We start from the raw sequence: 20299 nt of genomic DNA, 5'->3' as shown, positions 1-20299 counted from the left end.
TTCCATTCTCTATGAGGACTAATCAAACTATACCCGAGTACACTACAAATAAGCTATGATAACGATTCAAGACACATACGTTCATCAGAACTTAAGCTGGGTTAAAGTTGGGTTGGTAGATACTCATTGTTGTAGATCTACGTATCTTTGATGTAAATTATTCATCAACGCTCGATCATATTTGATGCCCAGTACCAAAATGAGCTAGTAATAGAGATTACACAGGCGGCATCAAGACAAATCTCTGTCATTTTAGGATGCTGGCTGCAAAGTAAGCTTAAAGTTCTTCCGGCCTAACTAAGCACGCTGTCCCTCTCCATTTCCTCAAGAAATACATGTGTAGATCTAGCTACACAAACACTGCACATCTTGGGATTAAAAAATGAACAAGCTGCATAATTGCAGTTTAATTATGCTCGAGACTACTCGGGAATTGCCAGTACACTAGGCCTCATTCACTCTTGTTCAATCGAATATTTGTAAAGAATGATAAATCCTTCATTTTGCCGCTTAGACTTAGGTTCAATTGAAAACCTCGGCCATAAGGCGCTCGACTCTATGGACATGTCCGCGGGCTCCGACCTCCTACCACCTGATATACCTGTGAAGCGTGATTTGTGTATCCTCATTCCAGTAGTCTTTGTAATTGAACATCGGAGTTATTATCACCGTTGTCGAAATCCGGAGCGCTAGCGACTTGGGGCCTAGACCGTGGCGCAGATGATAAGTTCAAATCGAATTTTCCGTTGGAATTGTCAGGTGAAATTCCATAAGTTGCGAAATAATAGCTGGACAGCTGAATCTTCAGTGAGCGTCTTTCTTCAAGCGGCTCGTGATTCCCCGCGAGAATTTTTCAAGAATAGCTCCCACGCATTCTGTCGAAACATAAGTGATGGCGCGTCAGCATATAACACTCATCCAGCAAACCGTCAGGTTTACGCGCATTATTTGTAGGTACATACCCAATCTATCATATCTTGGCCATTCAAAAATGAATCCATTTCATTGAGAAACGGTGTATCAGTAGTTTGTGAGGTCTTTAGTGTACCTAATTGACGCTCCACGCCTTCTGACGTGCTTGGTTCCAGCATAGGATCTAATCAAGTAGGCAAAGGTTAGCACATGATAAAAAAACAATATCGTGTAGTCGGTAGACTTACCGTCATCCATACCCCGAGATGCTGTATGGTTGCCGTTATCCTGTGTGCCCATCGAAACCCTATCTAGCATGATGGAGAGCATATCGAATGCTTTTTGCGCTTCAAAGGAGTCTGATTTAAGCCTATGCCAAGATAATTTGGAAGTTTCCAATGCTTTGATCAATTCTTGACGGTCAAACTTCACCAATCCGGTCATTTCGTCGTCGCACTCTGGATTAGATTGAGTCTGTGAGGTGAGCTCGAGGCAGACAATCATGGAAGCTAGCAAGAAATCGTGCTGCTCAAGTGATGAAATAAACCATTTTTCTCGGTGAAGAAGACCTCCGACTTGCACTTCTTTGTGAATGTTGGCATGGTGCGTCAAAATCGCCATTGCCGCTTCAACACATGAATACCTGGAAAAGTTGTATTTCGGTTCTTGATAAGATTTTGCCATATGATGGCGGTGTAGAATGCATCGGGTCTTTTGGAATAGAAGCTCCAAATTGTACCTCTGGATTAATGAATAAGGCGGAACTGTGATGTAATCTTCAAGAGAAGCCATTCGAAAATGAGGAGAAATAAGGGTATAGGCGTTTTCAAGACGTTGACTCAATGCGATAATCTCATCATACTCTGCCACGCATTGTAGGGCAACTTGGTTGAATATGACACGAAACAACAACAAAAATCGTGTTTTTGTAATGGTGTATAACACGGGAGTGAGGTCGGTCTCAGGCCGTGATTTCGGAAGCTTGGCAGAATCAGGACCAAAGTCTTCATCCAGAAGATTAGACGGGAGCTGTGTATCATATTGTGATTCTTGAATCATGGCCGGTAATCCAAGCTGGCAGGAAAAGAGTGCATCCATCTGCAGAATACTCGCCCAGCAGCGGCGGCGCATTTCTCCCTGAAACACGGACAACTGTGAATAATGGCTTGGGTCACGGTGATACCCCATTCGCATCGCTAATCGCGTGGCGATACCAGCCAGAATCCAAACGCCCAAATGGGCATCTTTACATCGCACAAACTCATTGTGAATGTTGAAGAGGAGTGCTTCAATGGTGTATGCGCCAGGTTCAGTGGAATATTTGGACAAGAGCAGGCATTCGGTAGCGCGTCGATGGAAGTCATCCCTCATGTCTCCTGGATTACCGAACGCCTCTGGCAATTTGTCTCCAGAGCGCATATGCAGAAACACACTTAGAGCCATTACTCCGAATAATAGGCTTATCCATGGAAGGGAGGCGGCACGCGGATTATCCCAAAAGCGCTTATACTTGAGCAGGGGAAAAAAGTTCAATTAGTTTTGAGCATCAGCGGTTGCTTGCGTTCCCAGAGTGGTTATACATACCTCAAGCTGAAATGCTGGCGCGTGAAAGGCAGCTGATCAAGCAATTAGCTTTAAATGTGAATTAGGTGTTGAGAGGAGTTCTCAAGTACCAACTGAGGGATCCTTGGAATTGAAATATCGGGATATTAATCTGTTCACGAAATCTCTTGGAGGGATGGCGGATAGAATGTCTTCCAGGCTGGATATTTCTCTTAACCCATCCAATAGCAGGGGCTCGCTACTCCTTTGGCTATGCACCATAGTCTCCATGTGGTTTTGTGCTTCCTGCTCATCAAAATTCTCTCTAAGGCATGCAATCTAAAGTAGTTCCACAAAGGATAGTGTCATTGTGGCTGCAAAGACCATGGAAACGTAAGATCTCACCTCGTTACAAATTGCTGCCCAATGAACGCTAGATACGTAAATCGTCTGGTCATCACTCGACATCATGCGGCCGGGCCTGACCATGTGATGGTCATTCTGAGAAAGGTCGCCCCTCACTCGTTCATGAGCAGCTTCGCTAGAAGTCTGGTCTCCGTGGAGATCATTTGCTTCTGCGGCGTTATATGAACTTATTGGGACGCCTGACGCTCGCTTTTCGGGCATTTGGGATACTATTGTTCCGAGAAGCTGCTCCAACTTACGTAGGCGAACTTCAGGGCGCTGGTTGTGATTTCCTCTGTTATTAGAGCTACCACGTTGACGTGGTAATGAAGCGTAAATGCATTCGACATTTCTGGCCGTGCAATTGCTACACGGCTCGTCCCGATCGCATCTTAATCTAGCACAAAAAATGTAAGGAGAATTCTTGGTGAGGAGACAGAGGCACCAACTTTCTTTGTCGGCATGACGAGCAGGATACAAAGCCCCGAGCGCTCTGCATCTTCAGGCTTACTCAAGAAGGTTCGTGGTTGTTCTTTCAATCCTTTAATCTCAGCAGGCAAACATAAGTCGTATCAATTACTACACTTGTGGGAAAATAACAATTCAACGATTGCTGGTTATAAAATGACTGGGAATATGAATCACTCATCATGTGATTTCGCTCGGCAATGCAAAAGGTATGCTGTGGCTCATCCCAGCTCCAACTAGAGTCTTTTGCTGCCCTTCTAATGCTAATAAGTGGCTGTTTAGGCCCACATGCGACGCTGGTCGCTTGTGGAAAGCAGACAGCGCACCTTATTAGGCAGCAAGTCTTTGGCGTAAGATGGACCCTTTAGACTGAATGGGAGAGGCGCTGAAACTACCTAATTCTCTAAGTTGGAATACTCCTGGAATCTCAAATAACCCTAAACTACGGAATAGATCTATGAGGTAAATCACGAAACTTATGTTACAGTAAGCTTCCCCTAAAACCGTTTTCAATCTATGCCCCGAGATCTTACGTCCCATCACGAGGAAGGGGTTTTTGGTTAGTAAGAGTCGGCAATTCCGTGCAATATTAGTTAACTTTACAACCTACCACAGCACGCAAGCAATACTTCGAACATATGCGTTAGAGGAATTGAACAACCCTGTGGCTTATTGTCAACAGGGAATTTTCAGCGGCAAGCTCGTTGCGGGCAAGCAAACTATAGCGATTTTGTGGCTACTCTTATGCCTCAATTCCCTCTGATGGGCACTTCTGCTCCAGTATGTCTGCATACATGTTCAATGAGGCTCCAATCAAGCCCACCACTTCCCACACGCTTTTGGATTGATACAGCCTCGCCCAGAGTCGAACAGTCTGCACATTGAGTGAATTTTTTCTTTCCCATATCTTCTCGCATCGGACTTCGTATGCTGCTTCAGCTACAAGATGGACTACAAAGTCCAAAAGTCGCTCCTCTGCTTGCGTCAACGGAGGATTAGGGTCTTTTGCTGTGACAGATTCGAGCCACTTTGCGAGCAACAAAGCACACTCCAAAGAACATAGGGCATGTTGATTTGACCAGAATCTGACTTGTGTTTCAGCGATATGGTTTATGCCCAATTTAACAGGAATACTCAGTGCATGCGCGCAATGGAGAGCAGCCCGAGTGAGTCTCTCGCTACGTTGGACTGGAGGGCTCGCATGAAGCGATTGAGCGATTAGATGCGCATCCCAGCTACTTAGACAACGTATTGGGCCGAGATTCATGTTGAGGCGTATGTATGCTAGCCGCATAAGAGCTGTAGATGTAAATGCAATAGGGCCGTGAGGGCTCAAAGGATCCATGGAGGATTCTTGATTCTGCTCCCAATACATTGCCCAAGTTCTCAATGCATTCTCGAAAGCACCAATCTGCTCTGTTGGCAGGCTGTGTTCTAGTTGCTGAGAAGGCAATCCAGAGTTTCTCGTCAGCCAGATCTGTTGAATCAAGGCATGCATCAAGACACATCCTCCGAAAGACGAGAAACTTGTCTGGCTCGTCTTTGACTTTTCCTCCATCTCGCCTGCATTAACGAAAAGACTCGTAAAAGTCTCCTGGAAATTTCGAGCCGGTTGTCCACCAGTATCGTGTGCTTGCTTCCATTCTGCTTCATCCCTGGCCCTCCACTCTTTCTCACGACATGGAAGTTCCCATTTAATGTCCTTTGCGTACATCAAAGGGGGTATGTCAAAAACTATAGTATGCATATTGATGAAGCAATACGCAACATAAATGATTCGCTTAATATTCTCATAGTTTACCCAACTTTTCCAGTCATCAAAATGTCGCGTCTGAGGAATGCGAAGTGCTCCCTCTTCTCTTATCAGACAGTCTAGCATGCTGCGCAGCGACAAGGCATCAGATGCAGTACCAGGCTCGGACCAAGTAGTAATTGCGACTAGTAAAAGCATCGCCTGCACTGTCTGGATAATGCTTCTGTCTTTGGATAAATCAGTCCCCTGTACACGTGAAAATTGCCCTACCCGCTCGCTTGATGTAGGTAGCTTGCCAAGTGGAAGCCCGTGAGTAGCGATAGGATGTGTGGCTCTGTGTCTTCGAATACACTGAAATACTAAGACTTTTGCCATCTGAAATAAGATGCTGCTCATTTCTAACTCGTGTGTATAGCGAGCTCCAATCGCCGCCATGGCAATAAATAGCTCGACACTAATGTTTTCCGGCCTAAGAGTTGGGATATGAAGGAACGGAAAGTGGTCATGGAAAGTATCGAAATATCCTCCAAAGAAACGTGACAATACATGCCGGGATGGTAAATCGATGTCTTTGTCGATATAATCGGAAAATCCTTCTAAATCTTCGATGATCCGTTGCCGACATTCTGTGGATATATGCATATGCAGCAAGCCTTGTCCATCTTGTGGATTTGGATTGGTCAACTCATACTCAGGCTGCAGCGGAGCAAGCCTGAACCTAGCTTGAGAAGGAGAAGAATTGTCATCTTTTGCAATTGGTGCCAAGGAAGTGGCAAGTCGTGGAATTCGTTGCCTTGGTACTTCATTACCCCATGTAACACTGTTTGTTGCATTTTCGTTCAAAGCATTGATAAAAGATGGATCAGATGCTGAAAAAAAGAATGGTACCGGCTGATAAGTCGGAGAGAATGGATGCGTAGGGACAGAGACGCTATCCATAAAAGATGTAAAATCATCTATGGAACCGTGTGTGAAATAATCAACAGTGGTATCTCCAATTGCAAAACCCAGTGGCTGACTTATACTACTACTCTGAGTAATATGGTCGTCGTAAGACTGAGACGTTCTTATAGCTATCGGATGACCTTCAGCGTCATTGAGAGGGGCGCCCAAGATATCATCTGCGCTTTGAAGTATGGATTCCTGATGCCTGCTTGAGTGATCTGCTGTAGGATCTTGTAGAATACTGACGGATTTTGAAGACAGCTGAGAAGAGTGGGTTGCTGGAATCGTATTGGACGACGGGGGTTGTGATGCATTCCCAGAAGAGTGAGAAAGACGGTCGTGTCTCGAGAGCAAATCTCTTTTAGATAATCATTAGTATATCGCATTAGAAATATCACTAAACAAATACGCACTTTCTTGTGAATGCTTTAGGGCATTGAGAGCATTGAAACGGTTTCTCTTTCGTATCTACACTACCCTGAATACTAATACTTTGCATAGGCGGGAAACATGAATACTAACGTGATCTTTCATGCCTCTGAAGATGTTCAGACCTTGCGAACAGTCGACTGCAGCGATGGCATCGGTAAGACTTCGTGGGCGCTTTCAAAGCTTTAGGCATATCGTTTCAAGTAGATAGTTCTCTTGTAACAGCTACCCAGTATCTGGGGATTCCAAAATTGGGGGATTTTGGGGTAGCGCAGAGATTAAATACATGGAATAAGCGTGGATGGTCTCCAGCCCACAAAAAGCATGAGATTCGCCCGAAGACGGCCAATGAGCAAGCCACTTGAAGGTCTCCAAATTGGAGATTCACAACCTGCTCCATCCATCTGCTAAGTCAACCCGTCTTTACTCCGTATTAGATATCTAAATTTCACGTCGGTTTTCGACGGTCTTTGAGAAGTCTTGTTCTCTACTATCGCCGAAGCATCAAATCGGAGATGTCTTAAGGACAACCCTTTCGTGGCAAAGCGGGACTATGGCCCAGAATTGCCATACCGAGGAGATGCTGTTTCCTCTTGTCAGCATACTAGCGTTACAGTGGATTTTATCCCCGACGATTTAGTTTCCTGGGCTGGAGTAGAGCGCCAGGCCGCGGTGAGGCTGCTGGCCACCTGTCACATAACAGACTGGCGATACAGATCGCAGAATTGTTGACTTGTACCTGTTTTGGACCAACGCTTGACCAGATGTACAAGCTCTTATTCTATCTGGCTTCAGCCTTGATCAAGTCTGTAACGCTGGGCTGCTGATGGATTAGTGGACCCATAATCTCATCAGTTGCTCCAAATTGGGGATCCTAAGACTGGTCTTAGCTGGTGGACCTTCCGGCCGGTGTCGCTTCAATTCCAGAGAACAGTGAAGAATACCACGCAACCGATGATATCCGTCAGCAGATGAGTCAAATGCTGAGTTAGAATGCACAAGAATTCTTCATTCGAGTCTTGAAATCGTATATTAAGACAGACGGCCTAAGAAGACTCTGCTTTTATGCACAGCTACAGGTGGCGGTCATCGTAAACTCAGAAATACTACACAATGGGGGCGGCGCCAAAGGATGGTTTCGTTGAATTGGCACACAAAGTTGTGGAACTTTGTGTGCAGGAAAGACAAACCGTGCCTTCACAGCCCATTGTAAGCATCATTCCTGCACAGAATGAGAGAGAAATAGGGAGCATTGCAAAGCCATCGCAGGCACCCGCCTCGATTGAGGCAACACTGTCTCACGCGGAGAAAATTTTCGGATATCGTGTCAGGATGGACCATCCACGATTCTTTGGCTTCATCCCATCTCCAGCATCCGACTTGTCTTGGCTAGGGGAAATTCTCAATTCTGCTTATAATACGCATGCCGGAAGCTGGTATCAAAGTTCTGGTCCTAGCGCCGTGGAAAAGAATCTCTTGTCATGGCTAGCAAGAGATGTTATTGGGTATCCTGAGACAGCCGGAGGCTGTTTCGTTTCTGGAGGCTCGATGGCTAACCTATCTGCGCTCATGGTGGCACGAGACCAAAAGCTTTCGTTTGAACAAAGGACCAAAGCAGTCGCTTATACATCTGATCAAACCCACTCATCACTGGCAAAAGGGTTGGGAATCCTTGGATTTCACCATACACAAATTTGCAAAGTGCCTTGCGATGATACGATGAGAATAAATACGACTCTACTTCGATCAGCCATTGAAGAAGATAAAGCATCTGGCAAGATTCCGTTCCTTATTGTTGGGAACGCAGGGACAACGAACACCGGCACTGTCGACCCGTTTCCTGAACTTGCAGCCATTGCGAAGGAGGAAAGCCTGTGGCTCCATGCCGACGGAGCATACGGTGCATCTGCCTTGCTTTGCAAATCGCGCCGCAGCATTCTTAACGGCATTGAACTCTGTGACAGTCTTTCTTGGGATGCCCATAAATGGCTTTTCCAGACCTACGGCTGCGGAATGGTCCTTGTTCAAAACCGCAAAAACCTCACCTCAAGCTTTGGAACAACTGCAGAGTATACTCAAGACGCCGCCGAAACAGCCGAGTCATTGCCCAATTTCTGGAACTATGGACCCGAACTTACACGACCTGCAAGGGCAATGAAGCTGTGGTTCTCTTTCCAACTGCTTGGTCTAGATGCAATTGACGATGCTATCAACCACGGATTTGAACTGGCAGAGATAGCACAGTCATCATTGGAGCGCCTGGCGGACTGGGAGATTGTATGTCCAGCGCAGATGGGCATTATCTGTTTTCGATACAAGCCTTCTGGAATCTCTGCAGCAAGCTTGGATGACTTGAATACGAAAATTTCCCAAAAGGCGATTGAGCAGAATCTGGCCGCGCCATTGACGACAAGATTAAAAGGGGTGCTGGTGCTGAGAATATGCTCTATACATCCTGGTTTAAGCGGCGAAGAAATGGTGGCAATCATAGATGGGCTGAATCAAATTGCCCAGTCATTGCTGCCGAGTGTCAATGGCAAGACAAATGGAGTGTAGTGGTTTACAATATGAACTCATCCCCATCCATGTAGATTATGCTGCAAGTATATAAGTAGCCACAAATGTTATTGTATTGCATATAGCAATCAGATATAAATGGCCGGAGGCTCATTCTTACATGGGCAAAAGTAAATGGTAGACAAGATCGTAATTACTTAACTATGTGATTGAGTGCTGTCTTATTACTCTCTCCTAAGCTTGACCTTTCGCCAATAGCTCTCTCGTTTCAAGTTACGAAGTCTTTTGCCATACCAGATAAATGGCAAGAATATGGCGCAGATGGCTAGCGCAACGAATGCAACGCTGATGAAGCAATTTTGCAATCCCATGCCATCCAACCAAGGTGTAATGCCATACCCTATCGCAAAACTCATGGTATTGCGAATGATAATGCACGATGCTAACCCATCTCCTGATACTTCTCGGTACGAGTCAACGAGGTATGCAATGGACAAGGTTATGCCAGCTGTATTGCACGCTGCGAGTATGCACATGGCAACTATGAGTCCAAACCAATGGACATGATGGGCGGCCTATGTCAAGTAAAGTTAGCATTTCTATACTTGATGTTGGGCAGGTAGTTGGCGACTTACACCGACACCCCAGAGGATTTGGCAAGCCGGCACCAGTATCGTCGTCAATGCGAAAAGCCAAAGACGTTGCTCGGGTTCGAAAATGCCACGATTACGTCGCGCGAGCTTAATGACGAACCAGTCTGAGACGATGCCACTATAAGCAGACCTATGAGAAGGATAACGTTAGTCGCCCGTCGTAAAAATATGAGGACGCATGTATGTAGCGAATTAAACAGAGCAGGAAAGACAACACTTACCCAAGAACAACGCCTACGCAACAGGCCAAATAGCTCAGTCCAACGATACTTGGCTGGAAGTTGTACGGCGCGCCACCGAGGACAACGGATGCTGTTGCGTTCAGGATATTGAACCAGATGAGATACGTGCCGTATGAAAAACCGGAGTAGAAGACGACAGGCCAGGCAATCAATCTGAGAATCTGCCATGCTCGCCTATGCATCAAGAATGGCCGTGGTTTATCAAATAAAGCAAGTTTCTGCCAATACGTTTTTTCAGTGCCTTGGAGCATGACACTATTGATGCCGTCCTGGGGAAGAGCTGCCTCGTCACTCTCGTTGCCAGTCGTTGCGCCTGGTGATGGTGATGCTGTCTTTTCGACCGAACTCCCATGAGCATCTTCGGCGTAGATGACTTCTAACGGCTCACGATCATAATTTGTCTCTTCAAGGAAAAAGAAAAGGAAGAGGAAGCAGCCACCGCCGAATATACCCATGAAGTAAAAGGGCCATTTGAAGCCCATACTATCGTTGATGAAGCCGCAGATGACGGGCGCAAAGTAGTTGGAAGTGGCTAGAATCCACGCATACCATCCCATATATGTGCCTCGCTCGTGGGCAAAGTAAATGTCTGTAATGGACGTTTCTGGTAGAGCTTCGATTGGTGCGGCAACAAAGCCAGCGACGATGTTGCGGGCGATCCATTGACCCTCGCCTTTGGCATATGGACTCCAAACAGAGACAGCCTACAAATGTTAGATTCAGCGACGGGAAGAATTGGAACTATCACCATCTTGTTATCCATTACTTACAACTATGCCCAGCATGGAAAGCAGGTATGTTAATCGTTTGCCATATTGAAGAGCGAACGGCTGCCAGAAAAGCAGGCCCCAGCCGCATAACAAGAACATATATCCCGTTCCTTCGTTGAGATTGCTAACTGTATACGAAACAATCCATTAGCCAGGCGCTCGAATCCTATGGGAACTGTTTTGAATCCTACCGCTGACGTCTAATGCCGTGGACAGCGGGACCAAAAGTGAATATACCACGGACAGTGCCATGCCATTGAACAGAGTGTAGCTGGGGCGGAGTAACACATATACGATATTAGTCTCAATGTTGACTTCTAGCTATAACATGCAGGATTGCAGACTCACGCAATCAGGCAAATGAGATGCTGGCGCTTCCGCCATGGCGACCAGTTCAAAGGGTCATTTACATCAGGGGACGGTGTTGGGATGAGGATGATGTCGGTTTGCTTGGTAGCATGCAGAGTGCCGGTGGTATGCCCAACATCAACGAGCAAAACCGTTCCGGGGACCTGAGACTCGTCGATATCCAAATCTTGACTCCGCATGGTCGCTATGACGAAAAGATTTTCTTCTCATTTAAAGAGACGAAAATGATCACAAGTTCAATCTCCCGGCCACAGCGCGATAGAAGAGGAGAACACGAGGAACACAAGCCAGAAGCAAAGAGCTCGATACAGGGATCTCATGGTCTTTATCTCGGCCATGTCTTGCCGGTTTGTGTTGCCGGTATGTGCATCGGACATTGGCCGTTTTGCCGTCTAAGACACAGCGATTGGATTATTGGATCAGCGTTGCATCGACGTCACAAGACACAAGCTATGTGCCAACACGGCAGTTGATCAAATTGGTTACATGGGGGGTCGTGCGTTGAGATGCCGATCTTGCGATTGGGGAAGAGGGGGAAAGGGCGTGGAGTAAGTCCGTTTACGGGCGGTGGAGGATGGGGATGGATGTTGATGGCTTCACGTCTCTGCATTGGTCGAGAATGAAGCGGATACTGATATCTTGAATCTTCCAGCATTCTTTTGCTTCTTGTTTATATCTCTGCTTATCTTTCTTGCATGGGTAACACATGGTGGATGCTGATAACTGGCGACGAACCGATGGAGATGAACGCGAGTTTGTGTACCCCACTGTGTCGAGGTGTTTCATCCTTATCTTCCTCACGGCTTGAATGTATCGGGCAAGTTATCAATTGTTGATATCCCTGTTGAGATGCCTGTGCTATTTCTGGCTCTAGATTATCAAATGGGCATGTCTTTTTGGAAGCTATTCCCGGGCAAGTTGATGCAGCCTTTTCCAGATCGTGGTACATACATCGTCAGAAATATGGCTCTATTCCGAGAGCGGCGATCCCAGACGTGACATTCGCAAGATTCCGAGGAGTTGCATGCACCACCTTGCATCTGGTTGCACTAGTCCTTCTTCTGCCGGTTCCCTTTTCTATTACCCGCTACTTGACATGAAGAAGTAAGTATCTACAGCATTTGACGGCCTCTATGTGTGATTCGACGAGTCTACTAGCAACTCGCGGTATGAGGCCTATCGCTCGCACTGGGCGCTTACGCAACAGATGCCATTTTGCTATAACGGACATGCATATACCAACTTCATGTAGATTACCGTCCCTTTCATGTGATTCAAGTCTCTTTAACTTCTTCGTTTAGCTGCTACCAAATCTTGTATCCCAGGAAGTTGATGGATTTAGGTGGATCTTGGCTCAGTCTGTTGTACACAGTCTCAGTCAGCGGGGAACACGACGCCTTACCCACTTGATCTGAACCGGCATCGAGCCAGCTCTCGTAGATTATGCCGATACCAGCTTCTTAAATATCCGTACTTTCTTCTGGTATCGCAAACTTATTCTAGTAATTGCTTCTATGGGTATATTCCTCCAGCATCTGGTATAACCTCTAGCTCTCGATTTGAGACACAGGATGCTGGACAGCAAACTTCGGGTCCTGAACACAAAAACAGCCACTCACTGATTACAGCTAGGCACATTCACGACTGGGCTTTCAACACCGTCATCACAACTACTTTTACATCTCCTCTCCATCAAGCATCATCCATTTCCATCAATGTTTTCGATTGCTTCTTTGATATTCCCCTTGCAAAGAACAACGCGATCTATAGCAAACGGCAGTGTCCGGTCCCTCTCGGCAAGCTCCGAGCCACGGCTTGCGGGGGGACAAGACGCCCTGGGTAAGAATTAAGCGGGGCATCTGGGGGACTGCGTTTATCGTTGGGTCGGCATTGGGAGCATGTCATCCTGTCTCGTGCCCATCTTGAAGCTGAAGCTTTTACTTCTTCAAACCATCAAATAGTTTACATTGATTCAGTCGTTAATCACCTTAGAGCTTCATAATGGCGGCTACTCTTGCATCGGAGATTGACTATCTCAAGAGTCTCCGCGCGGTCCGAGAGCGCTCACGGATCGTCTTAGAAGCGGCCCGAAATGGGGGCCTCAACAACTTCGTGCTTGATGAGGGCCGGATGAAAGAGACGGCAGAATTCGTCGCCGGTGTCATCTCGGTAAGCCTATTCCGCCGACCTCTCTTTTCTCATCGACGAAGCTCGGACGTTCGGCATTGTTAACGGCGTGAGTGCAGCGAGACTTTGGCCCCGACCGATATGCTGAGATTCCGCCTCATGGAAGGTGGGAGCATTTCAGCATCGGAGGCGTCACCCGGCTGGAAATCCTGGTCCAAACATGGCAAGACAGCGGAGTGGACGACGTGGAAATTACGCGCCGCCTCATCGATCTCTTCTTCGTGTCTGTGTTGCTCGATGCTGGCGCAGGTGACACTTGGGCCTTTCGTGAGCCTGGAAGCGACAAGGCGTATGGGCGCAGTGAAGGCATCGCCGTAGCCTCGCTGTACATGTTTAACGCTGGAGCCTTCGGTTCAGCTACAGATGGAAACAAGTCTACAGTAGATGGTACTTTGTCTCCTCTCTTTTGCTTTGCCTCTTTTGTCCTGCCGCTCTTCTCTAAGAATAGCACACACAAGCATGATTGGCATCCCGGCTGACAGTGCACAGGACATGGCCTCGGCAAGTTCACCGAAGACGCTTTCGTCCACCACTTCCAAATCACCCCCCAGAATCCTATGGTGGGTGTTGCATCACGAATTGAGCTGCTGAACAACTTTGGAAAGTCCCTTCTTTCTATCCCGGAGATTTTTGGAGAGACTGGTCGTCCTGGACTGCTTGTTGGCAAGTCATTCTTCACATGCAGTATGCTTCTTTACTGAAGTAAATCAATGCTAATGTATCTTTATCAGACTACTTACTCAAGGATGGCAAAGATAAAGAGCTCAACTATGAGGCTCTCTGGAGCATCCTTCAACGTATTCTTCTCCCTGCATGGCCATCAAACCGCCCACGCATCAACAACCAGCCGATTGGAGACGCATGGCCTCTTCGTGTGCTACAGGACAAGTCTGGCGACAGCGAAAATCCCACTGCCGGAATTCATCCATTCCACAAGCTGACTCAATGGCTTGGATATTCTCTCACCGTGCCGTTTATGAAGGTTTTGAAGCTGAAATGGATCAACATTGAAACGGGAACCGGCCTGCCCGAATACCGCAATGGAGGATTGTTTGTCGACATGGGAGTTTTGAAGCTGAAGCCCGAAGTGCTCAGCAAAGGAATTGAAGCTTCAGGTCAAGCCTTGCCGCTCTTCTCTTCCACCGGAGATGTGATTGTGGAATGGCGAGCTATGACGGTGGCACTCTTGGATGAGCTGCATAAGCTCGTCAATGATATCTTGGCACCGCAGGGGGTTTCCCTCTCTCTTCCTCAGTTGCTGGAAGCTGGATCTTGGAAGAGCGGCAGAGAGTTGGCGGCCAAGCATCGACCGGAGACGAGATCCAGCCCGATACTAATTGATGGAGATGGAACTCTTTTCTAATGGGTTTGGGAGCGTGTGCCAACTATTCTCATTCTAATAGATGATGGTTTGGGTATCTAGCTAGCAATAATGCGATTCGTCAATGACTGCCGATTGATATTTACTTACCTTCCTATCCCGTCCCGTAGTATCATGGAGATATACCAGGTTATAATGCCAGGGCACCTCCAGGCTCTATACCCAGTATGTGTTTAGTTTTATGGATTCATCGTTGCAGAGCACGAGCATGTTACACTATGTCGAAACAATTCTCCTCATTGTAATACCATTTCGGACTCCGTACTTGATGGGCAATTGAAGCTAGGGAGCACTCGTGCCACATCTCCCACTTCCCACGTTTACAGCATCATTATATGACTCACGGAGTAATACCTACGCATCAGCATGATAAGAAAATGGCCGATCTCACATGGACCAGCAATGGAACATTACCCTGCGTGTGCGGGGCTCCATCTTCGTGCATTACATGTGATTACCTACATGGACCCCTAATCCTTCGCAAGTAAGACGAGCAGTAACATGCATGGATATAATACCGCCCGTGTCCTCAAACCGCCGAATTGATTCCTTCACCACCAGAAGCACACACGGTCACTGCGAAAATGGAGGATCTCAGTCTGCCGCGCATTCTCTGCATCCACGGCGCGGGCGTCAATGCCCAAGTCTTCGAGATCCAATGCCGAGCCATCATGGGCAAGCTCAAGGACAAGTTTCGATTCGTCTTTGTCGATGGCCACATGGAGGATGAAGCGCACCCGGCGGTAGCCAACATCTTCGCCGAGCTCGCGCCATTTAAACGGTGGCTGGCCTACAAGGACGCCCACGAGGAGATGGACCCCGTGATTGCGTCCAAGAATATGGCGAAGCAGCTCCAAGACGCGATAGATGCGGACAAGGGCACCGGCGAATGGGCAGGATTGATAGGCTTCTCCCAGGGCGGCGTCATCTCGTCGAGTCTTCTCTGGGCTCAGGATCACATCGAAGACGATTCCAAGAGGCCGCTGCCGGGCATCAAGTTCCGTTTCGCCGTCATCATGCACGCTCCCGGGCCCATCGTACACATTGACCGGACAGGCACACTTACCAAGCCGCGACACTTGATTCACGCCGGCGAGAGGATGTCGTACGACTACGCCGATTGGCCTGAAGAGGACACGACAGACGAAACGCACATGGTGCTGACACCGACGCTGCACATCCACGGGCTGCAAGACGCGGCGCTTTTCAACCACAGGAAGCTGTACCAGTATAGCAAGAAGGGGACGGCGAAGCTATTTGAGTGGGATGGAGGCCACCGACTACCGATCAGTCGGGGAGACGTGGAGCGAACCGTCAACATGATCTTGCAGTTGGCCGAGAGAACTGGCATGGAGTTTTACTATGACGATGCCTGGTAGTGAAGACCAGCAAAAATAAAAGACAGGGGACCACGGATTGGCGCAAGGCGAAGGGATGGGGAGAAAATTGGGCTCTTTTGATCAATGTAGCCGGCGATTTTTTTACGTTTGGACGAGGCACCGCACTTATACGCACTGGGCTTTTTAGCTATGCCGTGCGGAATGCAGACGCCATTTGATTAGGCCAAAGAGATATGAATAGATAGGGGGCAAAGAGTTTAGAAAGGATATATACAAAGGAAATTGATGCTTTTATTCTGTTCTATCCAAAGAATACAGGACACTGGAATACGATCCATCTTAGCAGCATATGTGTCCTTCTTCTTGACTTACTTTGTGACCATGACATGCATCATGCATCATGCAAGCCAGCTCTGTACTACGACAAGGGGCATTTCCGCACACAAGATTCAAGCTTTTGTCAGGGCCTTGCTCTTCTTCTCACCTTGTAATCGCCCCCTATGAAAATCACATCCCAATTGATACCCAGATCGCCATCACCATGGCTAATTCGACAGCCAACAATAGAAAACGAGATGAGATCTTCAGGCTTAGTCATCTACTTCAGGATCGTCAAGGATTCCCCGCTGAAGCTGGGATCATGACGCTTGGCGAATCCCCCGCAATCAACTGGATCTCAACTCTGCGAGGGGCATCTACATAACCTTAACCGAAAGGGAGTCAACGATAGACTCGTCGAATTGTCTCTAAAGAATTGAATACGGTATCAGAAGCTATAGAGATCATGTCCAGCTCCGAGGCGCACCAGAATCAAGCTCCGGGGGAGCAGTATTTCCCGCCTCCCCCTCATGGGCCTCCACCAGCTCAGCAGCAACAGCAGCAAGATCACCAATCGCATCCTCCCCAGACGGAGCAGCATTTCCCACCTCCTCCTCCTGGACCTCCTCCGCCTCAGCAGCAGCAACAGCAATCCTATCCTCAGTTTGCGCCGCCTCCTCAGCAGTCCGAGTCGCAGTCCTACCAGCCTCAGGATGCTCACCAGCAGGATCAACACCAGCAACACCAGCAACAAGATCACCGGCCAACGGAGCAGCAGCATTTCCCGCCTCCTCCTCCTGGACCTCCACCATCCCAGAGCTATGCGCCACAGCAGCAACACCAGCAGCAGCAGCAGCAGCAGCAATATCAGCCGCCTCAAGACTTCTCACAACAACACAGTCAACAACAGCAACCATACAATCCCCAAGTTCAGGTGCCGCAACAGCAGACTTCCAGCTACTCCATCCCCGCCTACAATCCTGCGAATCCCTTCTTTGCACCGCAACCATCCAACAACCTCAACGAACCTCCGAGTCCTGCGGGATATCAGCCTCAAGGAGACAGCCAGCAGCAGTACCAGCAACACCAGCAGCAACATGCGCCTCCATCTCCACAGCACGGATCTGGCGATGAACAGGGACATCACAAGTCTGGCTGGAGTGAACGCCTCTCTGCTTTTGGCATGAAGGCCGCAGCGCCCATCAACAGCATTGCGCATAAGCTCGGCAGCCAGAGCTTCCTTCCCGAGACGCTGGACAAGGAGTGTGAAAAGGCTGCGACAATACTCAAGGCGTTCTGCAGTAAGTTTGTTCCTCTGTTAGTTTGGTTTCCACAGGATCGTTGCTCACTCAATCGTGTATTTAGAAAAGGGAGTCTATGCCGATCCTGCTGCCACTTCGGTGCCCACCTCGACCGATCCCAACGCGAGAGAGTCGACCGACAGAGTCATCGACCCTACAAAGGAGAAGCCCAAGAACCGCGTCATTGTCACGATCCCTCCCAAGATCATCTCCAAGGCTGTTGGGCTTGCCATCTTCACCACTCTCCGCGCTGGCTTCCAGATATCTGGTGCAACAGGATCAGGAATCCTCATTGCGCGGCTACCTGACGGGAGTTGGAGTCCTCCTTCGGGCATCCAGCTGCACTCTGTCGGCGGAGGGTTCCAGATCGGCCTCGATATCTACGACTGTGTCTGTGTAATCAACAACAGAGAGGCCCTCGCAGCCTTCACCAACACTCGCGTTAGCCTGGGCAGCGATTTAGCCGTGGTGGCTGGCCCTTACGGTGCTGGTGCGGCGGTTGAGTTTGGCACATCCCTGGATGCAAAGACGGCCAGAGACGACGGACGGCCTCCATCGTCACAAGGACAAGGACAAGGACAAGGACAGGACCAACAGTCGCAGCAGCAGCAGAGCTTGCAGCCACCCGAAGCGGCAGACAAGAAGAGCCACCGGCGGAGCCTCAGCGCCAGCGCAACCAAGCCCGTCTTTTCATATGTCAAGTCGCGGGGCTTCTATGCCGGGATCCGTGTTGACGGCACCGTCGTAGCCGAACGCAAGGATGCCAATGCTGCGTTTTACGGACAAACCGTCTCCGTGGACCAAATCCTAAAGGGCCAAGTCCCATCCCAAGGGCCTCCAGGAATGTGGCCTGCTGGAGCCCAAACGCTATTCAGCGTCCTAAAGGGTGCCGAGGCTGGTGTCTTGCAGGCATCATCCCACGAGCAGCTGCCGCCTCCGAGTCCAGGGCACCACCAACAACCAGCTCCTCAAGGCAACTATCCTCAACAAGGACAAGCACAAGGACATTCAGCCGAGCAACAGAGCTACCCATATGTCCCTCCCCCTCCCTCGTATGCAGACAGTGGGCCCCGTCCCATCGATGGCGACATCAAGTACGCTTGAACGCTTGAAGGGAGACGGGATAGGTTTTGATAGGTTTTCACGAGTAATGAGGGAATGATTACAAACATGAGCTTGAATAATATAATAACGATATTTACAAAAACTCCATCATCTATCACCCGTGTATGACATTGACGATCTTAGTAGAGTCCCTCTCATCTTCATATGTATTCTTATGTAAAGGTAAGAGGCGCCGCGCCACCGCGTCTTTGAGGCTTCCCCGTGCCGTCCTATGCAGAACCATTATTGGCCTATAGGAGGTCCCATCACGAACGGGTCTGTTTTTCTTCGCTTGGGGAGAAACAAAACAAAACTTTAATTGCCTGATCTTCCTGTGAGATCTTGTCATTGTCAGGAATGGCTTTGCGGTCTTCGCCGACGCCGTCTCCCGCTCACCCTCTATCAAGCTCACAATGACCCCTCGACCCCAAGGGTTACATCACTCGTATACTATCTATCTATGAGCCGCTCTCAAGGATCCAGGATGTTAAATCCAATGTCTCAGATATCCGTGACTCGCAGCTCAGCATCTCAGGGCCCTTGTCTCCCACCACTCCAGCTTAGCTCTTCTTCGGGCGGCCGTTTTATGTTACTACTGCCCGCGGGGATCGTCAGGTCAAACATCTGTAGAGTCGGCTTCACCAAGCATCCGAACCGCGGGATCATCACGAACCGGAATCCTCGGGCTGGTTGTGGCTGGCGCCTGGCACAAAACCTTAAACACGGATGCGGCGTCTCCAGCTCGTGCGAAGGCGCTTGGGAAAAAAAAAAAAAAACAATCCCAGCTGGACTTCGCCCACAATTAAGCCGAGCTACTTATTGCCGTTTACCAGTTTTCCCCCCGACGACGCTTCGGGTGTAGTCAGACGGGTTGACGGGCATCAAAGTTCAGCTTCAGTGAGGGTCCTTGCCGTGTAAGCTGCATGTTTTGGCACCAAGAGTGGGCACGGTGACTCCATGTGTTCTGCATATGTCAACTCTATACTCCATCCATATCGTGGGCAAATTTGGTCGCTTTAAAAAAAAACAGTGCTGTCTGAGTTGTATTGGCACTCATATTGTGTCTAGTTAGTCATGGTGCACCGGTAGTGCAACCACCGATTGTAAAATACGATGCTTGGGCTAGGCATCTCTGCAGGAGGGGATTACCATCTACTCTCCTGTATTGCTACCTCGCGCTTCGGTTCTCAACGTGCTTCACTCAGGCCAATCGTCACTTAGGACCAAGTAGTTGGACCGAGGCAGAACACGAGCACCTTGTGAGGGTGCAAATTTGAATCTTGTGGCCGCAATCGCCAGCCACTTCGCATCCCTCCATGCGCCACAGCCGTTGCCATCTCCGTCAATGATTGATCCAGCAAACCGGCGCCGCATTCGGCCTCTTCAGCTCTGATGCACCTGGTTAGAACGTGGGTTCTTATTGTATTCGCCACGCGTGATGGCAGCTGGACTAACAACGCCACAGTCGGACGAGTTAATCCACCCATTGGTCAGTTAGTAAGTAGTATCGTCAGCTTCAGCTGGCTTTTGCAGTAGAGCATCGCGACTGAACTCTCGCACGATAGGCTACGGCCCTTTAGCCTAACGAGATCTGGGTTTCGCCGGGCATCCACAAGAGAGCTTGGAGTAACTAAAAGAAGCTGGTGAAAAGTTTGATCCAGCG

General features: G+C 48.6%; 7 protein-coding genes across 7 annotated transcripts; 4 read left to right on the top strand and 3 right to left on the bottom strand.

Moving 5' to 3' along the window:
- Positions 1 to 264: 264 nt before the first annotated feature.
- On the bottom strand, positions 265 to 3519 carry V8C40DRAFT_253389 (uncharacterized protein). Its single transcript, XM_083217600.1, has 6 exons — positions 3309 to 3519; positions 2860 to 3256; positions 2586 to 2793; positions 2497 to 2528; positions 1161 to 2421; positions 265 to 1096 (listed from the first exon to the last, which is right to left on the bottom strand). The coding sequence occupies exons 1-6, from the start codon at positions 3356 to 3358 to the stop codon at positions 945 to 947; spliced, it is 2100 nt and encodes a 699-aa protein (XP_083069903.1). The 5' UTR covers positions 3359 to 3519; the 3' UTR covers positions 265 to 944.
- A 449-nt stretch (positions 3520 to 3968) lies between these two features.
- Positions 3969 to 6628, bottom strand: V8C40DRAFT_76350 (C2H2 finger domain transcription factor). Its single transcript, XM_083223404.1, has 2 exons — positions 6439 to 6628; positions 3969 to 6383 (listed from the first exon to the last, which is right to left on the bottom strand). Exons 1-2 carry the CDS (start codon positions 6522 to 6524, stop codon positions 4070 to 4072), a joined length of 2400 nt encoding a protein of 799 aa, XP_083069902.1. The 5' UTR covers positions 6525 to 6628; the 3' UTR covers positions 3969 to 4069.
- Positions 6629 to 6859: 231 nt separating this feature from the next.
- On the top strand, positions 6860 to 9161 carry V8C40DRAFT_253382 (pyridoxal phosphate-dependent decarboxylase family protein). The gene has a single exon (XM_083217599.1). It carries the CDS (start codon positions 7568 to 7570, stop codon positions 9008 to 9010), a length of 1443 nt encoding a protein of 480 aa, XP_083069901.1. The 5' UTR covers positions 6860 to 7567; the 3' UTR covers positions 9011 to 9161.
- On the bottom strand, positions 9135 to 11630 carry V8C40DRAFT_253380 (major facilitator superfamily domain-containing protein). Its single transcript, XM_083217598.1, has 6 exons — positions 10985 to 11630; positions 10828 to 10907; positions 10637 to 10764; positions 9846 to 10570; positions 9607 to 9754; positions 9135 to 9546 (listed from the first exon to the last, which is right to left on the bottom strand). The coding sequence occupies exons 1-6, from the start codon at positions 11182 to 11184 to the stop codon at positions 9196 to 9198; spliced, it is 1632 nt and encodes a 543-aa protein (XP_083069900.1). The 5' UTR covers positions 11185 to 11630; the 3' UTR covers positions 9135 to 9195.
- A 1274-nt stretch (positions 11631 to 12904) lies between these two features.
- V8C40DRAFT_253373 (URC4/urg3 family protein) lies at positions 12905 to 14662 on the top strand. Its single transcript, XM_083217597.1, has 4 exons — positions 12905 to 13174; positions 13252 to 13579; positions 13682 to 13855; positions 13924 to 14662. The coding sequence occupies exons 1-4, from the start codon at positions 13007 to 13009 to the stop codon at positions 14553 to 14555; spliced, it is 1302 nt and encodes a 433-aa protein (XP_083069899.1). The 5' UTR covers positions 12905 to 13006; the 3' UTR covers positions 14556 to 14662.
- A 399-nt stretch (positions 14663 to 15061) lies between these two features.
- On the top strand, positions 15062 to 16259 carry V8C40DRAFT_253370 (serine hydrolase FSH). Its single transcript, XM_083217596.1, has one exon. It carries the CDS (start codon positions 15158 to 15160, stop codon positions 15950 to 15952), a length of 795 nt encoding a protein of 264 aa, XP_083069898.1. The 5' UTR covers positions 15062 to 15157; the 3' UTR covers positions 15953 to 16259.
- Positions 16260 to 17072: 813 nt separating this feature from the next.
- On the top strand, positions 17073 to 18726 carry V8C40DRAFT_253367 (uncharacterized protein). The gene is made up of 2 exons (XM_083217595.1): positions 17073 to 17532; positions 17597 to 18726. Exons 1-2 carry the CDS (start codon positions 17415 to 17417, stop codon positions 18634 to 18636), a joined length of 1158 nt encoding a protein of 385 aa, XP_083069897.1. The 5' UTR covers positions 17073 to 17414; the 3' UTR covers positions 18637 to 18726.
- The last annotated feature ends 1573 nt before the right edge of the window (positions 18727 to 20299 follow it).

The sequence above is a fragment of the Trichoderma camerunense genome, assembly GCF_050948025.1.
Source record: "Trichoderma camerunense strain CBS 138272 chromosome Unknown V8C40scaffold_17, whole genome shotgun sequence".
NCBI classification, from domain to species: Eukaryota; Fungi; Ascomycota; class Sordariomycetes; order Hypocreales; family Hypocreaceae; genus Trichoderma; species Trichoderma camerunense.
The sequence above is the reverse complement of the archived record's forward strand: the minus strand, read 5'-3'. Positions and strand labels throughout refer to the sequence as shown.

Coding starts and splice junctions, on each gene's coding strand:
- V8C40DRAFT_253389 (XM_083217600.1), bottom strand. CDS start 3,358: ATGCAGAGCGCTCGGGGCTTTGTATCCTGCTCGTCATGCCGACAAAGA. Junction 2,794..2,859: donor GGGCAGCAATTTGTAACGAG/GTGAGATCTTAC, acceptor GAACTACTTTAG/ATTGCATGCCTTAGAGAGAA. Junction 2,529..2,585: donor TTCCAAGGATCCCTCAGTTG/GTACTTGAGAAC, acceptor TTGCTTGATCAG/CTGCCTTTCACGCGCCAGCA.
- V8C40DRAFT_253373 (XM_083217597.1), top strand. CDS start 13,007: ATGGCGGCTACTCTTGCATCGGAGATTGACTATCTCAAGAGTCTCCGC. Junction 13,175..13,251: donor TCGTCGCCGGTGTCATCTCG/GTAAGCCTATTC, acceptor GCGTGAGTGCAG/CGAGACTTTGGCCCCGACCG. Junction 13,856..13,923: donor TCGTCCTGGACTGCTTGTTG/GCAAGTCATTCT, acceptor TATCTTTATCAG/ACTACTTACTCAAGGATGGC.
- V8C40DRAFT_76350 (XM_083223404.1), bottom strand. CDS start 6,524: ATGCAAAGTATTAGTATTCAGGGTAGTGTAGATACGAAAGAGAAACCG. Junction 6,384..6,438: donor CCTAAAGCATTCACAAGAAA/GTGCGTATTTGT, acceptor ATTATCTAAAAG/AGATTTGCTCTCGAGACACG.
- V8C40DRAFT_253367 (XM_083217595.1), top strand. CDS start 17,415: ATGAAGGCCGCAGCGCCCATCAACAGCATTGCGCATAAGCTCGGCAGC. Junction 17,533..17,596: donor AATACTCAAGGCGTTCTGCA/GTAAGTTTGTTC, acceptor TCGTGTATTTAG/AAAAGGGAGTCTATGCCGAT.
- V8C40DRAFT_253370 (XM_083217596.1), top strand. CDS start 15,158: ATGGAGGATCTCAGTCTGCCGCGCATTCTCTGCATCCACGGCGCGGGC.
- V8C40DRAFT_253382 (XM_083217599.1), top strand. CDS start 7,568: ATGGGGGCGGCGCCAAAGGATGGTTTCGTTGAATTGGCACACAAAGTT.
- V8C40DRAFT_253380 (XM_083217598.1), bottom strand. CDS start 11,184: ATGCGGAGTCAAGATTTGGATATCGACGAGTCTCAGGTCCCCGGAACG. Junction 9,755..9,845: donor TGCGTAGGCGTTGTTCTTGG/GTAAGTGTTGTC, acceptor TCCTTCTCATAG/GTCTGCTTATAGTGGCATCG. Junction 9,547..9,606: donor AAATCCTCTGGGGTGTCGGT/GTAAGTCGCCAA, acceptor TACTTGACATAG/GCCGCCCATCATGTCCATTG.